At 40.6% G+C, this 18,764-nt stretch overlaps 1 protein-coding gene across 2 annotated transcripts in view; it reads left to right on the forward strand.

Moving 5' to 3' along the window:
* Window positions 1-67: 67 nt before the first annotated feature.
* The window catches only part of syn2b (synapsin IIb), a 34,642-nt gene continuing 15,945 nt past the window's right edge, over window positions 68-18,764 (forward strand). The window contains exons 1-5 of one of the 2 annotated variants that reach the window (XM_049733214.1): window positions 68-882; window positions 16,004-16,061; window positions 16,334-16,425; window positions 17,321-17,477; window positions 18,188-18,277. In XM_049733214.1, coding sequence (XP_049589171.1) covers window positions 440-882; window positions 16,004-16,061; window positions 16,334-16,425; window positions 17,321-17,477; window positions 18,188-18,277 — 840 coding nt within the window. In that variant the 5' untranslated portion in view covers window positions 68-439. The remainder of the gene's footprint in view (window positions 883-16,003; window positions 16,062-16,333; window positions 16,426-17,320; window positions 17,478-18,187; window positions 18,278-18,764) is intronic. The other variant, XM_049733212.1, reaches the window with a different exon arrangement.

The following is an 18,764-nucleotide window of genomic DNA, read 5'->3' on the forward strand; positions in this document are numbered from 1 at the left end:
TGTATGATGTAGGAGGAGGAGTGAGTGCGAGGGGAGGGGGGGGGGGGGGGCGTGATAAGCAGAGCCAGCAGCATCCCTTCATTCGGCACGCAGGAAGTCAGGAGGCGGCAGCTATAGTTTGAGAGTGGAAGAGCAGCAGCATCTCACCCACAGGGGGCGACGCCACATCTCTCTCTCTCTTTCTCTCCCGCGCAAAACGCATCACGCACATGCAATCGTGAGAAGCCCAGCAGGAAGAACAACAGCGTGGAGAGCAGTCTCCTGAAGACTGGAGCAGGGCTGCGTCCATCGCCTCCATCCATTGCTCCATATGTTCTCTGACATTCTTCACTCAACCTCGGATTCTCACCTCTACGCTTCGCCGTGACCCTCTCTGCCCGCCCGTGCGCGCTCTCGCTTGACCACTAACCCAAAGAAGAAAGGATTTCCAGACGCCGCCATGAACTTCCTACGCCGACGCCTCTCCGACAGCAGCTTCATGTCCAACCTGCCCAATGGCTACATGTCAGACCTCCAGAGGCCGGACCCGCCTGCGCCCCCTCCCCCGACCGCCTCGTCACCGTCCCAGCAAGGTCCCGTTGCATCCCAGGCTCCTGCCCAATCTCCCACCCAAACCTCATCCCAGGCCCCTGTCAGCTCCCCGGCTCCTCAGGAGCGCCGCCTGTCCCAGCAGGCTCAACAGCAGCCTCAACAGGCCCAATCCTCAGCCTCATCCTCCTCTAGCAGTTCCTCCGGGTTCTTCAGCTCCTTCAGCTCCATCACCAACGCGGTCAAGCAGACGGCGGCATCCGCTGCCGGCTTTGTGGAGCAGTCGGCTCCCTCTCCTTCCCTCTCCAAGAAGTTTAAGATCCTCCTCGTCATTGATGAGCTGCAACATGAGTGGTAAGTGACCTTAGGGATGATCCGATAATATGACAACCTGATCCTCAGCAAAGCTAGTCGTCAATGATCAACACCACATATTCTGCTGTCATTTTTGTTTGTGCTCCATTGTGCACTCGACAAGACCAGCTCCAAAAATAGAAAAAGCCTCGTAGTTGAGCTTTTCTCAAGGGGTCACGTGTGTAGTGCTTTCACCATCTTGTGTATGTATGTGTGCATGTGTCAGAGAGCTGTGAGTAAGTGTTTCATCCCTGGATCGCGCACATTGGCTAACAGCTTATTATCCTTACGCTAACAGCGCATACATCACCCACTGTCATAGAAGGGGTATGTAAGCCGTGAATAAAACATCACTCTTGGCGGATGTATTGTGTAATAACGTTTCTAACTCCCCACTTCAAATCATGTAATATGTGGATCGCAAAGTACACCCTGTCGTTGGATATTGGTTGTGTGATGAGATTATGTAATTGTTGAAGTCCCAGCGCATGTGATTTGGCGATTGTCACGTCCTGACTCTATCTTGTGTTGCTCAATATTGGTAGTAGGAGTCGATCAATCTTCAATACCACCCACCCTGTTCGGGGTCATGGTGTGTATCCCAGCTCACTCAGCTCTACAACCATGACTGGTCACCAATCAATCGCTGAGGAAATGAAACCACTATTCTCGAACCACTGCATGCATTCTTCTTGATTCCATCCTCATGAAAGATGCAGCTTCAAACAGGAGCACTTAGAAGAGCACAGTCCACCGTCATGACGGAAGAAATAATGCCAGATTGTGATAGATTTCTCCCTCCAAGATGAGTGGCTAGTGAAATCATGGCCTCTTTTACGCAGGGATCCAGTAAAATAGTCCCATTAGAGTCGTAAGATCTGGCAATAAGCCTCCTTTGCTATTTACTCCATGAAGGAGAGATATTGCCTCCACTGCATCAGCTTTTTTGTTTTTTTTTATCCTGCAAGCAGACATGTAAATACATGACAACATCACCCTGTTGTAACATATAGAATATTTCACAGAGCAGGAGAATTGAGTGTGAAACTTCACACCACTCGCCCTCCATTTTAGTATTCTCAATTTACACATCATCGGGTCTCTGTTACAGCTCTGCAACAACAGCGAAGGGTGGAGGAGACCCACCCGGTCCCTTCATTCCATGTCAGTGTTGTTTGTACTGAACATTGACCCAGATAAAGTGGGAAACAATGTGATTTGATGACAAACAGGCTGAAAGAGAAACGCAAGTTTAATGACTTTTAGTTGCTGTATGATAGCCATAGAAGACGATCAGTCATTAAGACACATTTTCTTTTGACCTATAATTCAACAAAAGGCAGAATCCGTAACGACATCCAGTTTCACACAGTGACACAGCATTCATGTATTCAGATCATGTATGGCCCCCTCCAAAAGTATTGGAACAGCAATTCCTTTCTTTTGGTTGTATAAACTTTTGTGGCTCATCGCCATTACATCCTTGCAAAATCCAATCCGGTCCACAAACGATCCAATTATACAGCCTTCAAACGGGTATCGCTCGTCACGATTCGTAAATAATTGTGATTTAGACAATATTCCGAGAGCATAGCCTACCTCGTCACATTTCGGCCTTGGGAGAGTTAATGCGAATGAAGAGAAATGCTTTCACAAGCCATGCATCCGTTTTCTGTACAGTATGGCTGATCCTTTTCAAGGTCCCAGGAAAAAGGTGGACTTGTCAAGACATATATAGAGACAGACAACCCATCCACTGTCACTGAGTGGGAGCTGAATCCACACTGCCTACATCGACATCAGACAAATGTACCCCTACACCATCAGTGACCTACTTTCATTCTTATTATGTTTTCAAGAATGTCATTTTCTATCCCCACTACAAATCCATGTAATTATTTTAGAGCTAGTAACTGGTCCCACGGTGCAATGAAAAAAAAAGTCACTCAGTGCGTTGGTGGACTCTCATTACTCGGTAGCTTCTGTAGAAATGACTGCGTTTACAATTTCCAGTCTTTTATGATTGTGTGTTTTATTCAAGGAGGTTCCCAAGCACAGTGCTGGGTTGAATGTGAATATGAATGGCAGCTCTGCAGTATGTTAATCCTGCGTCTCTTGCTGCGAGTGTTTTGGTGGCATATGATTGGATGGCAGCCATCCGTGATGCAGTGACGAGCTAATGTGAGAAGACGCCACAGCCTGCATCCATAAAAGCATCGCATTTGAATTCATGGCTGAAGAGAATGCAGTCTTCCTTTTTTTATAATGTTTGCGGCAAATGTTTAATTAGAAAAATAAACACGGTTCTGATTTAAAATATAATTGACATTTTAATACAGTGAGTGACTTTCATATCTGTGATCCTAAAATACTGAAGGGCATTTTTAATTGGAAATATATATAATCTATTCAAAACTGTAATATCAGAAAATTACAATTTATATTTATAAGGCTTCACATGATTATAAATGGAATCTCAGTTCTATCGTGGCTTCTAGCATGTGCGTCAGAGGGACATTGCACTAATGTTATTGATTTTCCACGCTGCAAAAATTAACACAAGAGCTTTCATGCTCTTAACTTTCAAAACAACAAACCGTGTTAGAATCCCTCCTTTAGATTATTTTCTATCATTATTATACTATAAAATACATCATCAAATAAGGGCGCTAATTGATCTGCGTGCACTTCCCATGCAGTTAGCAACTTTTATTTTGACTTGCCTTTGATGCAGTTGATTATCATCATTAAAATAGCCTGTGGTGGAGAAATAACTATATAGACTGCTAAAAGCAGCGTCTCACATTCCAGGGAAAAATAAGAAGGGTCCATAAAAATAAGAAATCGAGCAACAAACATCTGTGATGGAAGCCGATTGTCATGGCTCATTCGCCAGGCGGCTTGAGTTCCATTTCCCACTCAATGACGGGACGATAGTTTTCTGTCTCTATAGGCGGCTTTCCCATTACAGGTTCCAAAATGGCCAGAGCAGGGTCTCTCTTGCTTCCCTATTACAAAAGGCAACAAATTGTGCCAGACTCTTCATAAGCCATCCACTCAAGTGAATGGGTGCATTCAATCGAATGACAACGAATCCCATTTTTCCATATAACCCATTTTTTGTCTTTGTTGTAATCGACCATTCTGTATCAACTAATATCGACACTGTGCAAAAAAAGAAAATTGGGTTTTGAAAGTCGGTACTTGTCGTTCTCTCAATGTACAGTTTACCTGGTGATGTTATCAGCTTTGTGATGTTTTTTTCAAACCTAGCTACAGATAATTTATTCTTTCCAGAGAAATACATCCCAGCTCATTTCCCCTTATATCAGTCAAGCCAAGTGCCGTCCTTAGCTGACACATTCAGTCTAGTATAGTGCACATTTGCAATCACAAGAGGCATGTTTGGAGGCAAATCGGGGCTTAAGCACTCAATGGGAATCCACTGCAAAATGGAGCAAACTACGTGCCAAAACGTGCTTTACTGAGCATTTAAACGTACAAGTACATTTCTTGCCAGACTTTATAGGCTCAATCAATTAAAAAAACGACTCATTTTAATTTAAGATCAGTTGTCCGGCAGTAAGAGATGACCTTATTTGAAACACCTCCCGTCCTTCTCCTTGGTGCCATTTTTAAATATATTACAGGGTGATTTATTCACTCGGCCGTCACCTTTTTTGCCCAAAGTGTCTTACATTTAATCCCCTTAAAGTTTGAAAAGGTTAAACTGGAGATTTAACAGCCTGCAGCAGAATTTGGGTTCTAACAACATTCTTGTAACAATGTGAGGGCTTTTAAATCACCACTCAGTGAAAAAAGCTTTTGAGCAATCTACCATACTGTTTAATGAGCCAGCATAGATTTTTTAACATCATACAAGTCTATTTGACAAACATTGGCATCTTTTGCTGCAAGAGAAAATTGGGGTCCTGATATTCCTCTAAATATCAGAAATTAGATATGATCCAGTGCCGTTTTTTGCAAACGTGCTTCAAAAAGAGAGGAGGAAGATGAAAGGACGAGCGTGTTTAGTAGTGCAGACGGAGCGGTTATATAACGCGCTGCGAGCCCGCTGGGTTGACGGGTGACGGAAAAGACAGAATCCAGGGACGTTCAAGGTGATTCCGGCATGATAAATAAAATAAGGCTCTAGTCAGGAAAACACCTTTTCTTTTTAATTACATGTCAAGGCCACCTCGCCTCTTCTTTTCCCTTTGATGCTTCTGGTTGCCTTTCATCATGACAGTCTGTGTGCGTCTCCAGAGAAGGAGACTGCCGCTACTGTTACTGCTGGCTTCCGGAAGTGATGAAGCAATGCGATAAGACATGGTGAGTCAGCAGTTTAAGCCCAAAGGCCACATCTGTTCTCTTCCCCTTTGCTCTTTCAAATCAGGACTGCACATCACCCTTTTTACTCGTCTGTTTCTACGTCAGCACCAGTGATTCCATTTGGTCCAGCCCTCTATTTTCTACAGGGCTTGTTTTCATTAGCCTGTATGTTTTGGAGATACCCCAAGGAAAAATGTGCCAGCAGAGATTCAAATCCAGATCCCCTGATTGTGACCATGCTGCCGAAATTGGTGTCAGTCGGTGTCATTTCATTGGCGGCTCTGCAGTGTCGTAGGAGAAGATCAGACAAGAAGCGACCTGAGCAAGAATAATTACTCAACATTGATGCATTTTGAAACCAAGCACAATTAAGAATCTATTTGCACCGTATTTCACCACTAGCAGATTTTATTTTGACACTAACAAGAGTGTCACCGCACAATTAATCCCTTGGTGTCACTCCTCGCTCAACCTCTACTAATGACTGCATAATTTACATGGTGACGTTGCTTTCTGATAAAAAAAAAAACACATTTATTTATTATATGGCTGCTAAGCAGCAGATTCAAGATGATTGCACTGCTAATTGCACAGCTTACATGATGAATGTTTTCCTTGTAGCATTATTTATTTCTGTGCTTGCTCCCAAGGGCCTGCGTCCTTCGTGATTGCAATGGCAGCGGTTAAGTCAATACTTACTAACTAATCAGCATCAATTGAAGCTTTAGTCCTCAAGGTCTGCTGCAGTTGGATTACCCATTATTTGTTTACCTTTAGCTTTCTAGTTAATTTTGCACTTGATGGGAAGTATGGTGCCTCCAGTGACTCTGGAGGTCACTAAGACAGCAATTGCAGAATGCAAATTTCAAAATGAGACGATCCAACAATGAGTCAATCAGTTTTTTTCTTCTTAAAATCTAATATACAGTATAAGCGGTCTGACCTTTTGCTGATTGTTGGATATTGGATCAAGAGATCTCTTCATTTCCTCTGTATACAGTATACAGCCGCTCAAGGATAGAATGGGGTGCCGTTGGATAAATGGATATGGAAGCCGCACAAAAGATGTGCTTTTTTTTTTAATTTATTTTAAGGCCAATAGAAATGACTCCAGCATACCCTTCTGTCAAGTAAGATAGACTAGCGCTAATGACATATTGAGGTATCTTTGCAGTGAATCACTGTAAAGGAGTGTTAAATCAACACAGTAACCTTTTCTGAAAACGTGCAGCAAAGGGCAACCTTCGGCTTGACAATATAAAGAAAGAGGCATCGTTAGGTTTTCTATGTGGGCGCTCTGCAGATAAACCAGTTACCATGCGTGAGGCGAACAGATACCGAAAAAGGCCATAAAGCATACCGATTGGCCTCACACCAGCTGGTGTTACCGTGGCAACAAGTAATTCTTTCCTCCTAACTAGAAACTAGTGCTGTCAGGAGACCTAGATGAGATTTAACATTAAACTAGTTGTAGATGATGGGAACACAGAGTAAATAACAGTTAATGGAATCAATTTGATCTTTTTTAAACACTGAAAAAACTGTATTTAATTTACTCAATTTTATTTCATGCGCAAAATCAGCCGGATCCTTTTTTAAAGTATTGTCTTTTTAAAAAATCTATCTAGATCCAGTTAATTTCATTCTGCACCACCACTTAATGAAATAAAATGGAGTAAATTAAAATAAAATTTTCAGTGGTAAAGGTGAATCTCAATAACTTAGAATACTGTGGAAAAGTTTATTTCATAAATTTAATTCAAAAAATATAACTCATATATTAAATACACACGGCGGGCGACACGCAAAATGAAACATTTCATGATTTGATTCATTTGGAACATTTCAAATGTTTAAAGAAAATGTATTACAAATAGTATCACAAAACACACATGGACATACTTTGAAGTGTCTTAGTTGCTATGGCGACATACTCATTAGAGACATCAGAGGTTGGTGTTAGGGCATGTGCTGCACTGATTATGCTTTGTCATAGTAGAACTCAAATTGCTGTTTATGTTCTAATACACATTCAATATCCAGCCAGCAAAGCCTTAACAGTTATTCTCCAGCTTCACTAAGTTCAGGTAATTTGATCTTGCTGTGCTGTGGTGCAATGCAATTAGTCGACTGGGGCAAAAGAGACGCTCTCTTGTGCAGGCACACTGTATCTAATTAAGACATGCAGTATAATCTCAGTTGGTTAAGTCTCAGGGGCAACAAACACACAATTGTATTAGCAGGAAGCATCCAAAGTGCATATTGCGTGATGCTGGTTTACTTCCAAGGTTTGGCTTTTTAGCTTTTTAATTCTTTCTGTTATGCCTCCAGCATGTGGAACACACACCTTACCTGCGCTACACATAAACGGATTTAGGCGAACTGCTTAGTTTGGCTGGGATTCAAGTCGTCTGTGTTCAGTCTCACAACGGCGCAAACGCCCGTTTGTAACCACACTCATCTATGAAAATATCTTTAACGTTAGTTCAAAGGGCAATACTTTGTGTGACTTTACGGACAAAGTCTTTAATTTGCAAGTCGTGCTACCGCACGTGCGTTTGAGTTTCAAGGCTGTATAAGACTGTGACAACTAAGTCTTAAAATTTTTCTTAATGCTGAATATTTTAACTGAGAAGGAAGTCGTAACAGACGATTGTGTCATCACAATTCTTTAAAAAGTATCTTTATGTTCATAATTCATCCCCCTGGGTTAGGTGCAGACGGCAAATAGTAAACAGGTTTGCTGCCCGAGGTCCTCCTAAATGAATTCTGAGGTTCTGGCTTTTTTCCAAGAGCATAAACAAGATGAAATCTGATCTTGTGTGAGCTGGGAAAAGCTTCCGTGTATCCCCCTTGTTTATTTTCTTGTTTTTTTTCCTGCAGCATAAACGCCATTGTTGGTTTTACTGGCCGTCAGTAGAGGGCTAGAACGAGCGTAAGTAAAGAGAAAAAGAAAATGGAGCGACAAGAAGAGTCAGATGGGAGAGCTGTGATAATAGCTGAAATGTTGTTAAAAGCCAAAGAACACAATGAGCAAAGACAATGTTCAAATCTATCTGAAGAAACTCATTCCTCACCATGGAGAACACAATTTTCTCTAATGGTCCAATGAGATGCTCTTATAGATCAGCAATTCAACTTGGCCTAAAGCCCGTCCGAGCAGCTGCTCACTATTGCTTTGGCCCACTCAGTATTTGCGCCCCAGGGCATTGTTTTACAACACACAGTGGGAAGCGGTGCAATTGCTGAATTTTAAACCTGTCTTGGTGTTAGAACTAAGTTATACAGAACTCTTAAACAGTCTTTCTTGTTTTAATTAAAGAAGTGAATTGTGAATTTAGAAATTTGCTGCTCAATAAAGTAAACATGGCTGCAGTCAATTGGTTTTAATCTCTTCCGGGTCAACCTCAGTTCTGCTGGAGGTGGGAGTTGAAATTTCTTCTGACAAACGATTCTGCCAGACGTTCCCGGTTGAGCCTCACAGTATAAAACAGGAATCAGACATCAATGTCATTACTACGATAAGTCAGAAAATCTGTTGTTCTCATAATGACTTTTATTAAAGTCTGGCTTTAGGAATCTATTTGAAATATAGCTCCTCTGTTCAACTGCACTCCTCCGTTTTTCAATTTGGCATGCATTGTGTGCCGCGCTCATATTCATGCTGCAGGTCACATAAATCAAGGGTTAAGTAATTGAAGCCTTGACTTGATAGATGTCCTTAGGCTGGGAAAACTCTCAATGAATCATTTCCATCTCACTAAAGAGATTAAGAAGAGAGGAGGGAACAATTCAGAGGTGGCTGTATGTTTCCGTATGTGCTGCAGTGGCACCATATCAGCGTGGGCGGTTTCACACTGCCTGGCTGCATCATGTCGTCGTGATGTCCGTGTTTGCATTTCACCCACCCCGGGGGGAGGGGGTCACGTGACATTTCTCTCAGCAAGTCCTTTTCACATGACGATTTCGGTGAGCTTACCTACGCAGCCCGCAAGTCGTGACAAGAATGTCTCCCTCTTGAGACCTCATTTACAGCATGCTGAGGAGTCAGTTCATACACTATAAATAAATAATGAAGTTGTGAAAGTAATATGAAGCGTTTTATTTTTTATATTTGTACTACTTTGCATACCAAAACAGCAGCACCTACCAAAACATGTAAACAGGTTCTCTGATGATTTAAAATGTAAACAGAATTTTCAATTCAACATTTTGACGAACAGTACTATTCTCATGGTCACATTGTTGTTATTGTCATCCTTATTATGAATTAAATTTTTGCTGTGAGATTTGTATGCTCTTAACAGAATATACAGACACAGAGGCTTTGATAATCGACATGCTTGTCTTGCATATATGATGGAAATGTTTTTTTAAAGCACTAAAAGGGCAAAAGAGGGAGAGAATAAGCAGTGTAGTGAAGCCAAGCGCTGAGAACGTTTCCATCTCCTGTCTGTGATGTCACAAGGTGTTAGGAAAATGGATGTCAAGGATAATAACGAGCGAATGGGGGAGGGAGGAAAAAATGCAAAGCTGTGCTTTTGTTTGGGGAGGATAAGGGGAAGGCTTTTTACTGTATAGTAACAGAAAAGATCTGTGACACGTGCCTCGGTGCTCCCGACTGTGCGCCATGGCATATCTACGTACGCCCCGGGAGGCTGCTGTACTCAGCCATGTCATGGCTCAGCACACACACACATACACACACACACACACACACACACACACACACACACACACACACACACACACACCCACACACACACACACACACACACACACACACACACACACACACACACACGTGAACCATGGATTTGTACATTTTGGTGTGTTTGACTTTGGAGGTACAACTAGATGTGAAATGATCACAACCATTTGGCACTGCATTGCATGTTCTACGTTGACTCGTCACCACACAAGTCAGTTCGTATCCATCAGTTGTCTCTGATTTGCCTGTTTTAGAAACAACGTCTCTAAACATACAATGTGATGGCGCAACTTTCTGGCTCAAACAAACACAAAGTTGGAGAATCTTTGGGACATATGCGACATTATCTTTCCACTATATTTTATCATCTCTACTCTCTCTCTGTTGTGTTGTTTGGAAGATGGAATGAGCCAGTCAGGGGAAGCAGAGTCATCTGGTTGGCTAATTAGCAACTTGGGGAACAAGCTATCAAACTCAGAATGGCCTGGTGGTGAAAGTTGTGCCGTATTTAAAAACAAAACAAAAAAGTTGATATACTATGCATTATTTATAAATCATGAATAAAAGGGTCCATTTCCCTTCTACTAGCTATTCTTGCGTGTTAAGAATCGTGCAAGTCTGAGGGAAAAGTGATTCCTCGGTGGAGTTTACAAAGAGATTAATTTTATTTCATTCTAGACAGGATGATCTCCCTCATCATCATGGCGTGGATGAAATACCTTTAATACGTTCTGTCCAAGCATATCCAGGAGGCTTTACGATTTAGCTAAATTACAATCGTGCCACAAACTAAACTAGGTCGTTTCCAAATCTGAGGCTTGTTAATGGCATCATACAAAAATCTTTGCAACAACTGCGCCGCGTGACTCCAATCACAGTGTTTGAGTGATCAATAGACTTAAGACAAATAAATATTCAAGTCACGTTTGTCTTAAACCATGGAAGACAAAAAAAAATACATAATGTATTTACTGGAGCAGAAGCTCAATTAGACATTGAAATGTTACCAACCCCCATCAAGCTAACTAAAGAACACATTCGCAATTTTAATTTGATGATCACCTGGCATAGTATTTTTGATAACATCCCCTTAATTGTTTTTCTATGCAGGAATGTGTCTCCAGAGTTTTATCAATGCATGATATGACCCTGGCAAATTGTCACCAAGGGATAAAGTAGAAAACTCAAGCCTTCTGCCAATAACCAGCCCTTAGGGGAGGATTGATAGCGCTGTGTGCAATGGCGCTTGAAGACTGCAAAAGCTTTTTGCTCTTTATTGTCTTCTGGATTTTTGGCAGGGAAGCACCCTCGGTTCATTGAAACATTTTTAATGCAGCTCAAAAGCATGTTTGTATTTTTTTGGAGGAAGTGCCTCATAATAACAAATGTTTATTCTTAACCTGGCCTTTGTGGCGAATAATCTTGTTCTTTGTTTGTTGTAGTTTTTATTTAAGCAAAGCTCTGAGTTTCCAAATGGTCAGAGTGAATGCTGCTTTTACAAAAATTACATCAGCTGCCTCCGTTCATCCTGCTGAAGCGGCACACTGTCGCCATATGATATATTAATCTTGCTGCTTTTACAGATCATGTCAGGAATGCCCTTGCGCTTCAAATAAGCAAAAAGACTGGACTCATGTCCAGCATCATGCTGAAAACAAGCCTGCATACAACAATGTTTACATTATGTTTATCTCTGAAGGAGAAATTTTGTCATGTTGGCATCCGGGTGGCACACAAATGGTTAATAATCACACACGTTTTGGACCTACAAGGGATTAATTGAAGTTTATGTCTATCACGTTTGCAAATATTCCCCCCGGAGAAAGATCATGAAGCTTTTAATGGCTTCGTGTTCTGCTGTGCTCAGCAGCTAGTTGCTACCTTCATCTGTTTGCTAATTGGGTCTGTACACAGTCGGATCGGGGCAGTCTTTTTTTTGTGGAATTAAGCCCAATGCGCCCATTGGAAACAGTGCATTTAAAAGACCAAATTTTTAATCTCCTTAAATGCCGTCTTGTGCATTTCATGAGTGCTAGCAATGACGTTAACAGTGCTAATTGTGTTCCTTTGTTGTATTTTCAAAAACTTTGTGTTAAAATAATCAGTTGTTCGGTTTTGTTATTGTTTAGTAATAGTCTATCATTTACAATTAGTGTCTAGGGGCTTTTATTTAATGAATGCCAGGTGTTTATTGAAACGCAAAGTACTGATTTGAGTGGATGCATTTGTGCAAACACATTAAATGTCTCTCCGTAAATGCTTTAAAATGGTGGACGGGCTCCCTTGCTGACATATCGTAAATCTCCCGCTTTTGCCTCGTAATAAACCGGCTGCACTGGTATAGAAATATTAATTTGTGACTCATTTCTATTAGCTGGCATGCCAGCAATGAGATCAGCAGTTCTGGTGTCCTTGTCTCTTTTTGTACCCTTCGTCTTTAGCTCATTTCAACATGATTCGATGTTTTGTGGTTGTTGGATTGACACACTTATACAAAGTAGTACAAAAAAAAAGGAAGTGATGACTCATCAATTAGAGTTGGGGCTACCATCTGAGTAAATACAATATTTTGAGGGCACCGTGGAGATATTGGTGTAGTGGTTAGCATGTCTGCCTCATAGATCTAAGATTCTGGGTTTGAATATTATTATCAATTTTTTTTCACCGCTGTGCAAACTGGTTGATTGACGTCTTTTGGAAATTCGTAAACCGAGAACCCGCCTGTATTGTTTGTATTTGAAAAATACTCCTCTATCTCTGGCTGGAGATTGAATTTCTGTTTGCCATGGCGAGTCATGCACTCACGTTAGATTTACCTTGTTGAAAAATGAATCATTGCGCTGCGCTTTCGAGACATGTGCTTCTAGCCACTCATGAGTTGCGCCTCTCATTTTCATCGTGACAGATTGCCCACCTGCTACAATGCTGCCAAGAGTTTAGACGTCTCGATACTAGATTAATAACAACCCCACAATGAGATCTATAAACTGCACATCTACGTGTTTACCTGTTCTTAATGAGCCTCCTTCTCTCGTCTCACCGAAGTAGGAAAACATCATGATGGAAAGAGTGTTAGGGAGCAAGTACGGCGCATAAAGGAAAAAAAATTTGACAGTGGAAACAAAGCTGTCTTATTACAAGGATGATATAAAAAGATAAAATGTCTCTCCTAATTGCTCTTCGTGGACAACAACACTCGGCTGGCTTGCAAATCTCTCATTATCTGCTTGCGGGAAGAACAATCAAGACTGCTGTTACCGGGCTGTTCCCCAGGCATGCTTTTATTTCTTCACTAAAGCGCCGTCAATGGAAATGCTAACACGTGTGTTCTCAGAGGGAATTTTCTCTCCAGTGTGCGATTATCTCAACGAAATCCTCAAGATCTGATGTCTGCAAAGTCATTTCAACCTGTTGAAAGTCAAGTTATTTCTTTCCAGTCCCACCCTTAAAATAAAATGTTTTCCAATAAGATAAATAGCACTGTATAGTATTGTTCTTTAAAAAAAACAGTACTCACAAAACTGAATAAAAAAAATCTAACTACATTAAACAGGCTGATTACAGCAAGGCTCAAGAGAATTTGAAAATCTGGATTTTTTCTCCCAAAACGTGTCACAGACAGCTGCAAACTCAAAAAAAGATGCTTAATTTAATATTATTTTGTCTTCACAAGTATTCAAGTGACATCTAATTAAAAAGTGCTGTGACATTGCTCGAGCATCTTCGCTACACAGCTGCTTTTCACCCTCACTTGTGACACACCCCAATGTTGGAATACTAGCATGGTTGCCAAAAATACACACCGAGGTGTTTGGAGCCTCACCGTGCCGCCGCTTAAATAATTCAAGCAACATTCTCACCCCAGGGAAGCCAACATGGCTGATTTGACGCTTGCTACACTAACGCGGGCAATCAGAACCCAGCATCTTTTCGACATTAAAGGACACGCGTTGCAATCAACAGTGACTCTGTGATGGTGTCGTGCTTTTTAACAGGCCACATATATGAGCACAGGGAATCATTTGGACATGCACGTGGCGCTTTATAGACCAGGTTAACTGAGTCAATTTAATCCAATATCAATTTATTTTTGTGTCTTGGGGTGGATGTATTATCCCACCCACAAGGCAGCATGCTAAATTTCAGCATTGGAAACACTCAAGTCTGTCCAGAGCTGCGATATCCATAAATTGTCGTCATGTTTTTTGTTCTGTTCTTCCTTTTGTTACCCTGCATTGATTCGTTGGGCTTAGCCCGCACACCGTTGGCTGTCTCCGACTCTTGGACTCCACCGATCAATATTGAAAGTGGGTCTGCATCAAATGATCCTGAAAATTGAGTCAACAGAGCTCATCTCATCAATTTTACCAAGCTCCGAGCCATGGAATAAATCGGAATATGCCTATTAATATAAAACCCGGCTGAGTTAAGTGTACACCCCCCCCCCCCCCACACACACACCCTACTGGCCAACCAATCACATTGCACTTAAACACAATTAAATGCATGATTAGCTTCATGTCATCAAGTCAACCTTTTTTCAACTATTGATTTTTTTTTTTTTTCAATTAATGGATGCTGTCTGTAACCGGCCATTTGTGGCATAATGCAATACTTGGAAATAAAAACTTTGACCTCTGGCCCAGCTGGCCTGGGTGGGAAAATCCAGAATGTCGTTGTCTGTTTATGATGGGCGTAAAAAATTCTGCGCCACAACTTTACTGACAATTTCATGTCACTCTGTTTTTTTATCGTGCGAGCTGACAGTTTTTTATTTACCGGACCAGAGAAGGAATCACATTCATTAAAGAACATGTCTACAGTGCCATCCATCGTCAAAGTTGCCGTTTGACATGGAACTCAGCGGTGTGTGGCCTTGTGGTGTTTTTCAATCACAGATGGTCTCATCCTAATGAACCGCACTAACGAGCAAGATTCCTCTGGGCTACTTCCTGAGAGATTTTATGGAAGAAAATGCTATGTACATTTTTAATTTAGACAGGTTGCCATGATTCCACAATAATTCACTTTAAAAAATATATATTTTCTATTGCATGAGGCAAGAAAATATGGGTTACAATGAGACTTTATGAATCCGCACTGCATCAGGTGCATGAGGAGGGAAAAAAAAAGCTTTTCCACCAACTCGTTCATGGTTGCTTTATTTAGCTTCAGTTTGTCCGCTCTTGATGCACATAATGAAAGCCATCTGCGATCCTTTTTACAGCGCTGCGTAAAATAATAAAAATGTCCTGAGCAGCTTGGCCGGGAGCCTCATCATCATCCTCATCGATCCGCCTGTGTTTTCACTTGTAATCTGTTCCTACATCCGTCTTCAGCAAAGTGGCAGCCGAATACAGGAAGTCCGTTTCCATGTTTTGACCGGACACATTTATCATTCAAGATCTTGTATGTCAATCAAATGGAGGTGGTCACACTGTCTGAAATATTATTTATCTTGTACAGCAGTGTGAAAAATGCCTCTCACAGTGACTCACTGGCATCCTAAAAATTTGGGAATAGTGACTTTTCAGACTGATGGATGTCACTTGTTTTATTACTCATCGGTTCTTAAATTTCATTGGATTGTGGTGTTCTATTGCAGCTTTTTGAGATATTTTGGACGGATTTATTTGTCAGATGGGTTTTTTTAAGGTGATTCGTGACTGAACAAGTGTCAACTCACGAGGGAATTGGGCTTGGGTGTGGTCAGTGAAAATGAACCGAATAGCCTCATGATTCAACAAGGTCGGTTACCTTTCTTTCCCCCTTCATGAAACAAATTGTGAGTTTACTTTAGTTCTCTTTTGTTTGATCTTCACTGTTGTTATGAGCTTAAACTTAAAAATGGGAAAACTATGCCCAAAAAAATTATTTTAGAACAGGGCAAATGCATTTTCATGCCATAGTCAAACGATATTTTCTTATGACAAGAAAATTTACCGATTTCAAATAGTACAAGCTGGCCTCCATTTTCTCTCTGATTATTCTAATAGTGTGTGATGTCCACTAGAGGGGAGTGTGGACAACTGACAGTTTGCTAATAAAATTCTATCTGTCCCCTCTTTTCTCTTTCAGGGCCAAAGTGTTTCGGGGTAAGAAGATTTTCGGGGAGTATGACATCAAAGTGGAGCAGGTACTGCAATGCCAATAATAAAAATCCCAATAAAAATAAAAAATGTGAAACGTATCATTTTTATTGTTTCCTTTAATAAAAAAAAAACAGAAATTGTGAGAATTTATGGGCTGAAGTGAGCCAACAATATTCTACAACTATAAAAAGATATAACAATACGCTCTGCTTCTCTACACAATAATTTATGAAGAATTATATCCAAGCATAAAGTACAACGTTGCTCCGATGTGTGTTAATAATTCAAGTGTATTATGTCTGCTGTCTCCCCCCAGGCTGAATTCTCAGACATCAACCTCATTGCACATTCAAATGGAACTTGCACTGTGGATATGCAGGTCATCAGAGGTGGTGCTAAAGCGGCCAGGTGAATACCGTATACGTATTCAATCATGGTGATCTCAGATTTGTGCAAATTAGATAGTTCGGTATACTGCTGGAGGTAAAGCATGTCTTAAGGGCCCACTTCTTAACCAACACAGGAAATGAGGTCGCTGGTACTGTAATTATGTTTTGTGGCTGCTTGGTATGCGCACGCACACTCTGTTTATGATGAGTAGAGGTAGAGAAATGTCGAGAAGTGAAGGAAAATGGGCTTTATTGGACCAGAGATGATCTATCTCTGTCATCTTATTCTCTTTTCCCAAGGAAAAAAAAAACAGAATCATTTTTTGAAATGAACAGTTATGACATTTAAGGCCTATTTTGTTCAAACTCCAAATCATTTAATCTTTAAATCATTCAATCTCAAAGTTTCACTCACAAAATGGTCGCCAAGGTCTTTAACTGAGATCAGAAGGGAACTGGAATGACCTTGAGCTGGTTGGTCACATCTGATTCAAATGTAGGTCTGCCCTTTGCTTCTAGTGAGTAATGAAGAGATTAGGCTGTCCTGTTAATTGCTGTGTCCTCTTCAAGATAGAACTGGAGGTTCTTCAGAGTTTCTGATTAGTATTCTCGGTGCACAGCCGGTGGTGGTCGCACTGAATGAGATGTTTCCTCTCCTTGTCTTGCATTTTAGCCACACCACTTTTTCCAATTAGATTTTTTTTTAATGCGCTTTTATTCAGTGCAGCATGTGGAGATGAATGAAGAAAAAAAACGAGAGTCGTGCTCAGTCGACATCGGCCTGCCGCTGAGTTTAGCTTTCATTATGATCACTTTGATTTCATTCTCTATGCAAACACCAAATGTTTGTTTTTGTGGCAATGCAATACAACATTTGATTTGTTGACTTATTTCCTCCTGTATGGCTCCATCAGATCCTTTAGGCCAGACTTTGTCTTGGTGCGCCAACACGCCTTCAGCATGGCCCAGAACGAAGACTTTCGAAACCTAATCATCGGTCTGCAGTATGCCGGAATTCCCTCCGTCAATTCGCTGGAGTCCATCTACAACCTCTGCGACAAACCTTGGGCTGTGAGTCACTTTCATAGCCTTAATTTGGCAGAAATAAAAGCATAAAAAAAATTGTGTGTCATGTGGAGTTAGAGTAATGTCAATGAAATTTTGTTATCAAGCCGCTATGCCTTGAAGCAATTGAAACAAAATGGTATTGGCGGAAACTAGCAGAGGCACCACTAGCGTAATTTGCTGTCTAAACGGGCTGCTGAAGTGATTAAAATCAAAATTAAACATTAAATTATTCCCCATAATCGTGAGTGTAGCCGCTTTAGAGTGCCTTAATGTGCCTGCACATGACACAGAGACAGACGGAAAACCGAGGAGATTTTTTTTTTTAAGTAAGACTTGACAGCTAGCATGTGGACAGGGGCTATGTTGCCATTTTGGATCATTTGCGCCAAGCATCAACCAAAAAAAAAAAATCGAATGTCATTGTGAGCCCAGATTTGTCTTAACATAAAACTTGAAACTATGTGTTAAAATTTCAATTTGTATTTGGATAATGAAATAATAATATAGGGTTAAAGTTCCAAACATTATAAATGCCTATCATGTAAATAGTTTATGGGTTTTTTTCTCATGAATTTGCTATTTGAAAAATATGTGTTAAAGTTAAGTGTTAAAGTTGTAAACGTTATAAATGCCTAGTATGTAAATAGTTCCTCATCATGTTTTTTTCATGAGTTTTCCTATTTGAATAATTTGTGTTTTCCTTCACTCACCAGTTTTCCCAGTTGATCACCAATCAAAAGAGGCTGGGTGCCGACAAATTCCCTGTGATTGATCAAACGTTCTACCCCAACTACAAGGACATGGTGAGCATTTCTACTTTTTTTGGGGGGGGGGGTGTAATGATTTTGCATCCTCTTATTTCTTGCTGTCACACCACAAAACCTTTTCAGCTTTAAAGTCATATTTTCTATTCTATTGTAGAACTCGAAGAAGTGTGTTAGACAACAATCCATTTAAACATTTTATATACAATCTTTTTTTTTTGGTACATGAAAATACAAAAAAAAAAAATCACACCACTATTTTGACAAAAACAAACATAAATACAAATCTGCAACAATTTCTTCAGTATAAAACATGCAGTGCTTCATGACACTAACGCCGTACAGTTTATCATCATTATTGTGTGTTAATTATTAATACATACCAAACAAAATCATGCAACAATCATATATATTTGTAAAATGAGCTTATTGTGTTGTAATACTTGATTGGTGGTTTGTGCTTGATACAGTAGCTGATTAGGTAGTTTAATTTGTGCTAATTAATATCTTTTGTGTTACAATTTAA

The sequence above is a fragment of the Syngnathus scovelli genome, chromosome 11, assembly GCF_024217435.2.
Source record: "Syngnathus scovelli strain Florida chromosome 11, RoL_Ssco_1.2, whole genome shotgun sequence".
NCBI lineage: Eukaryota > Metazoa > Chordata > Actinopteri > Syngnathiformes > Syngnathidae > Syngnathus > Syngnathus scovelli.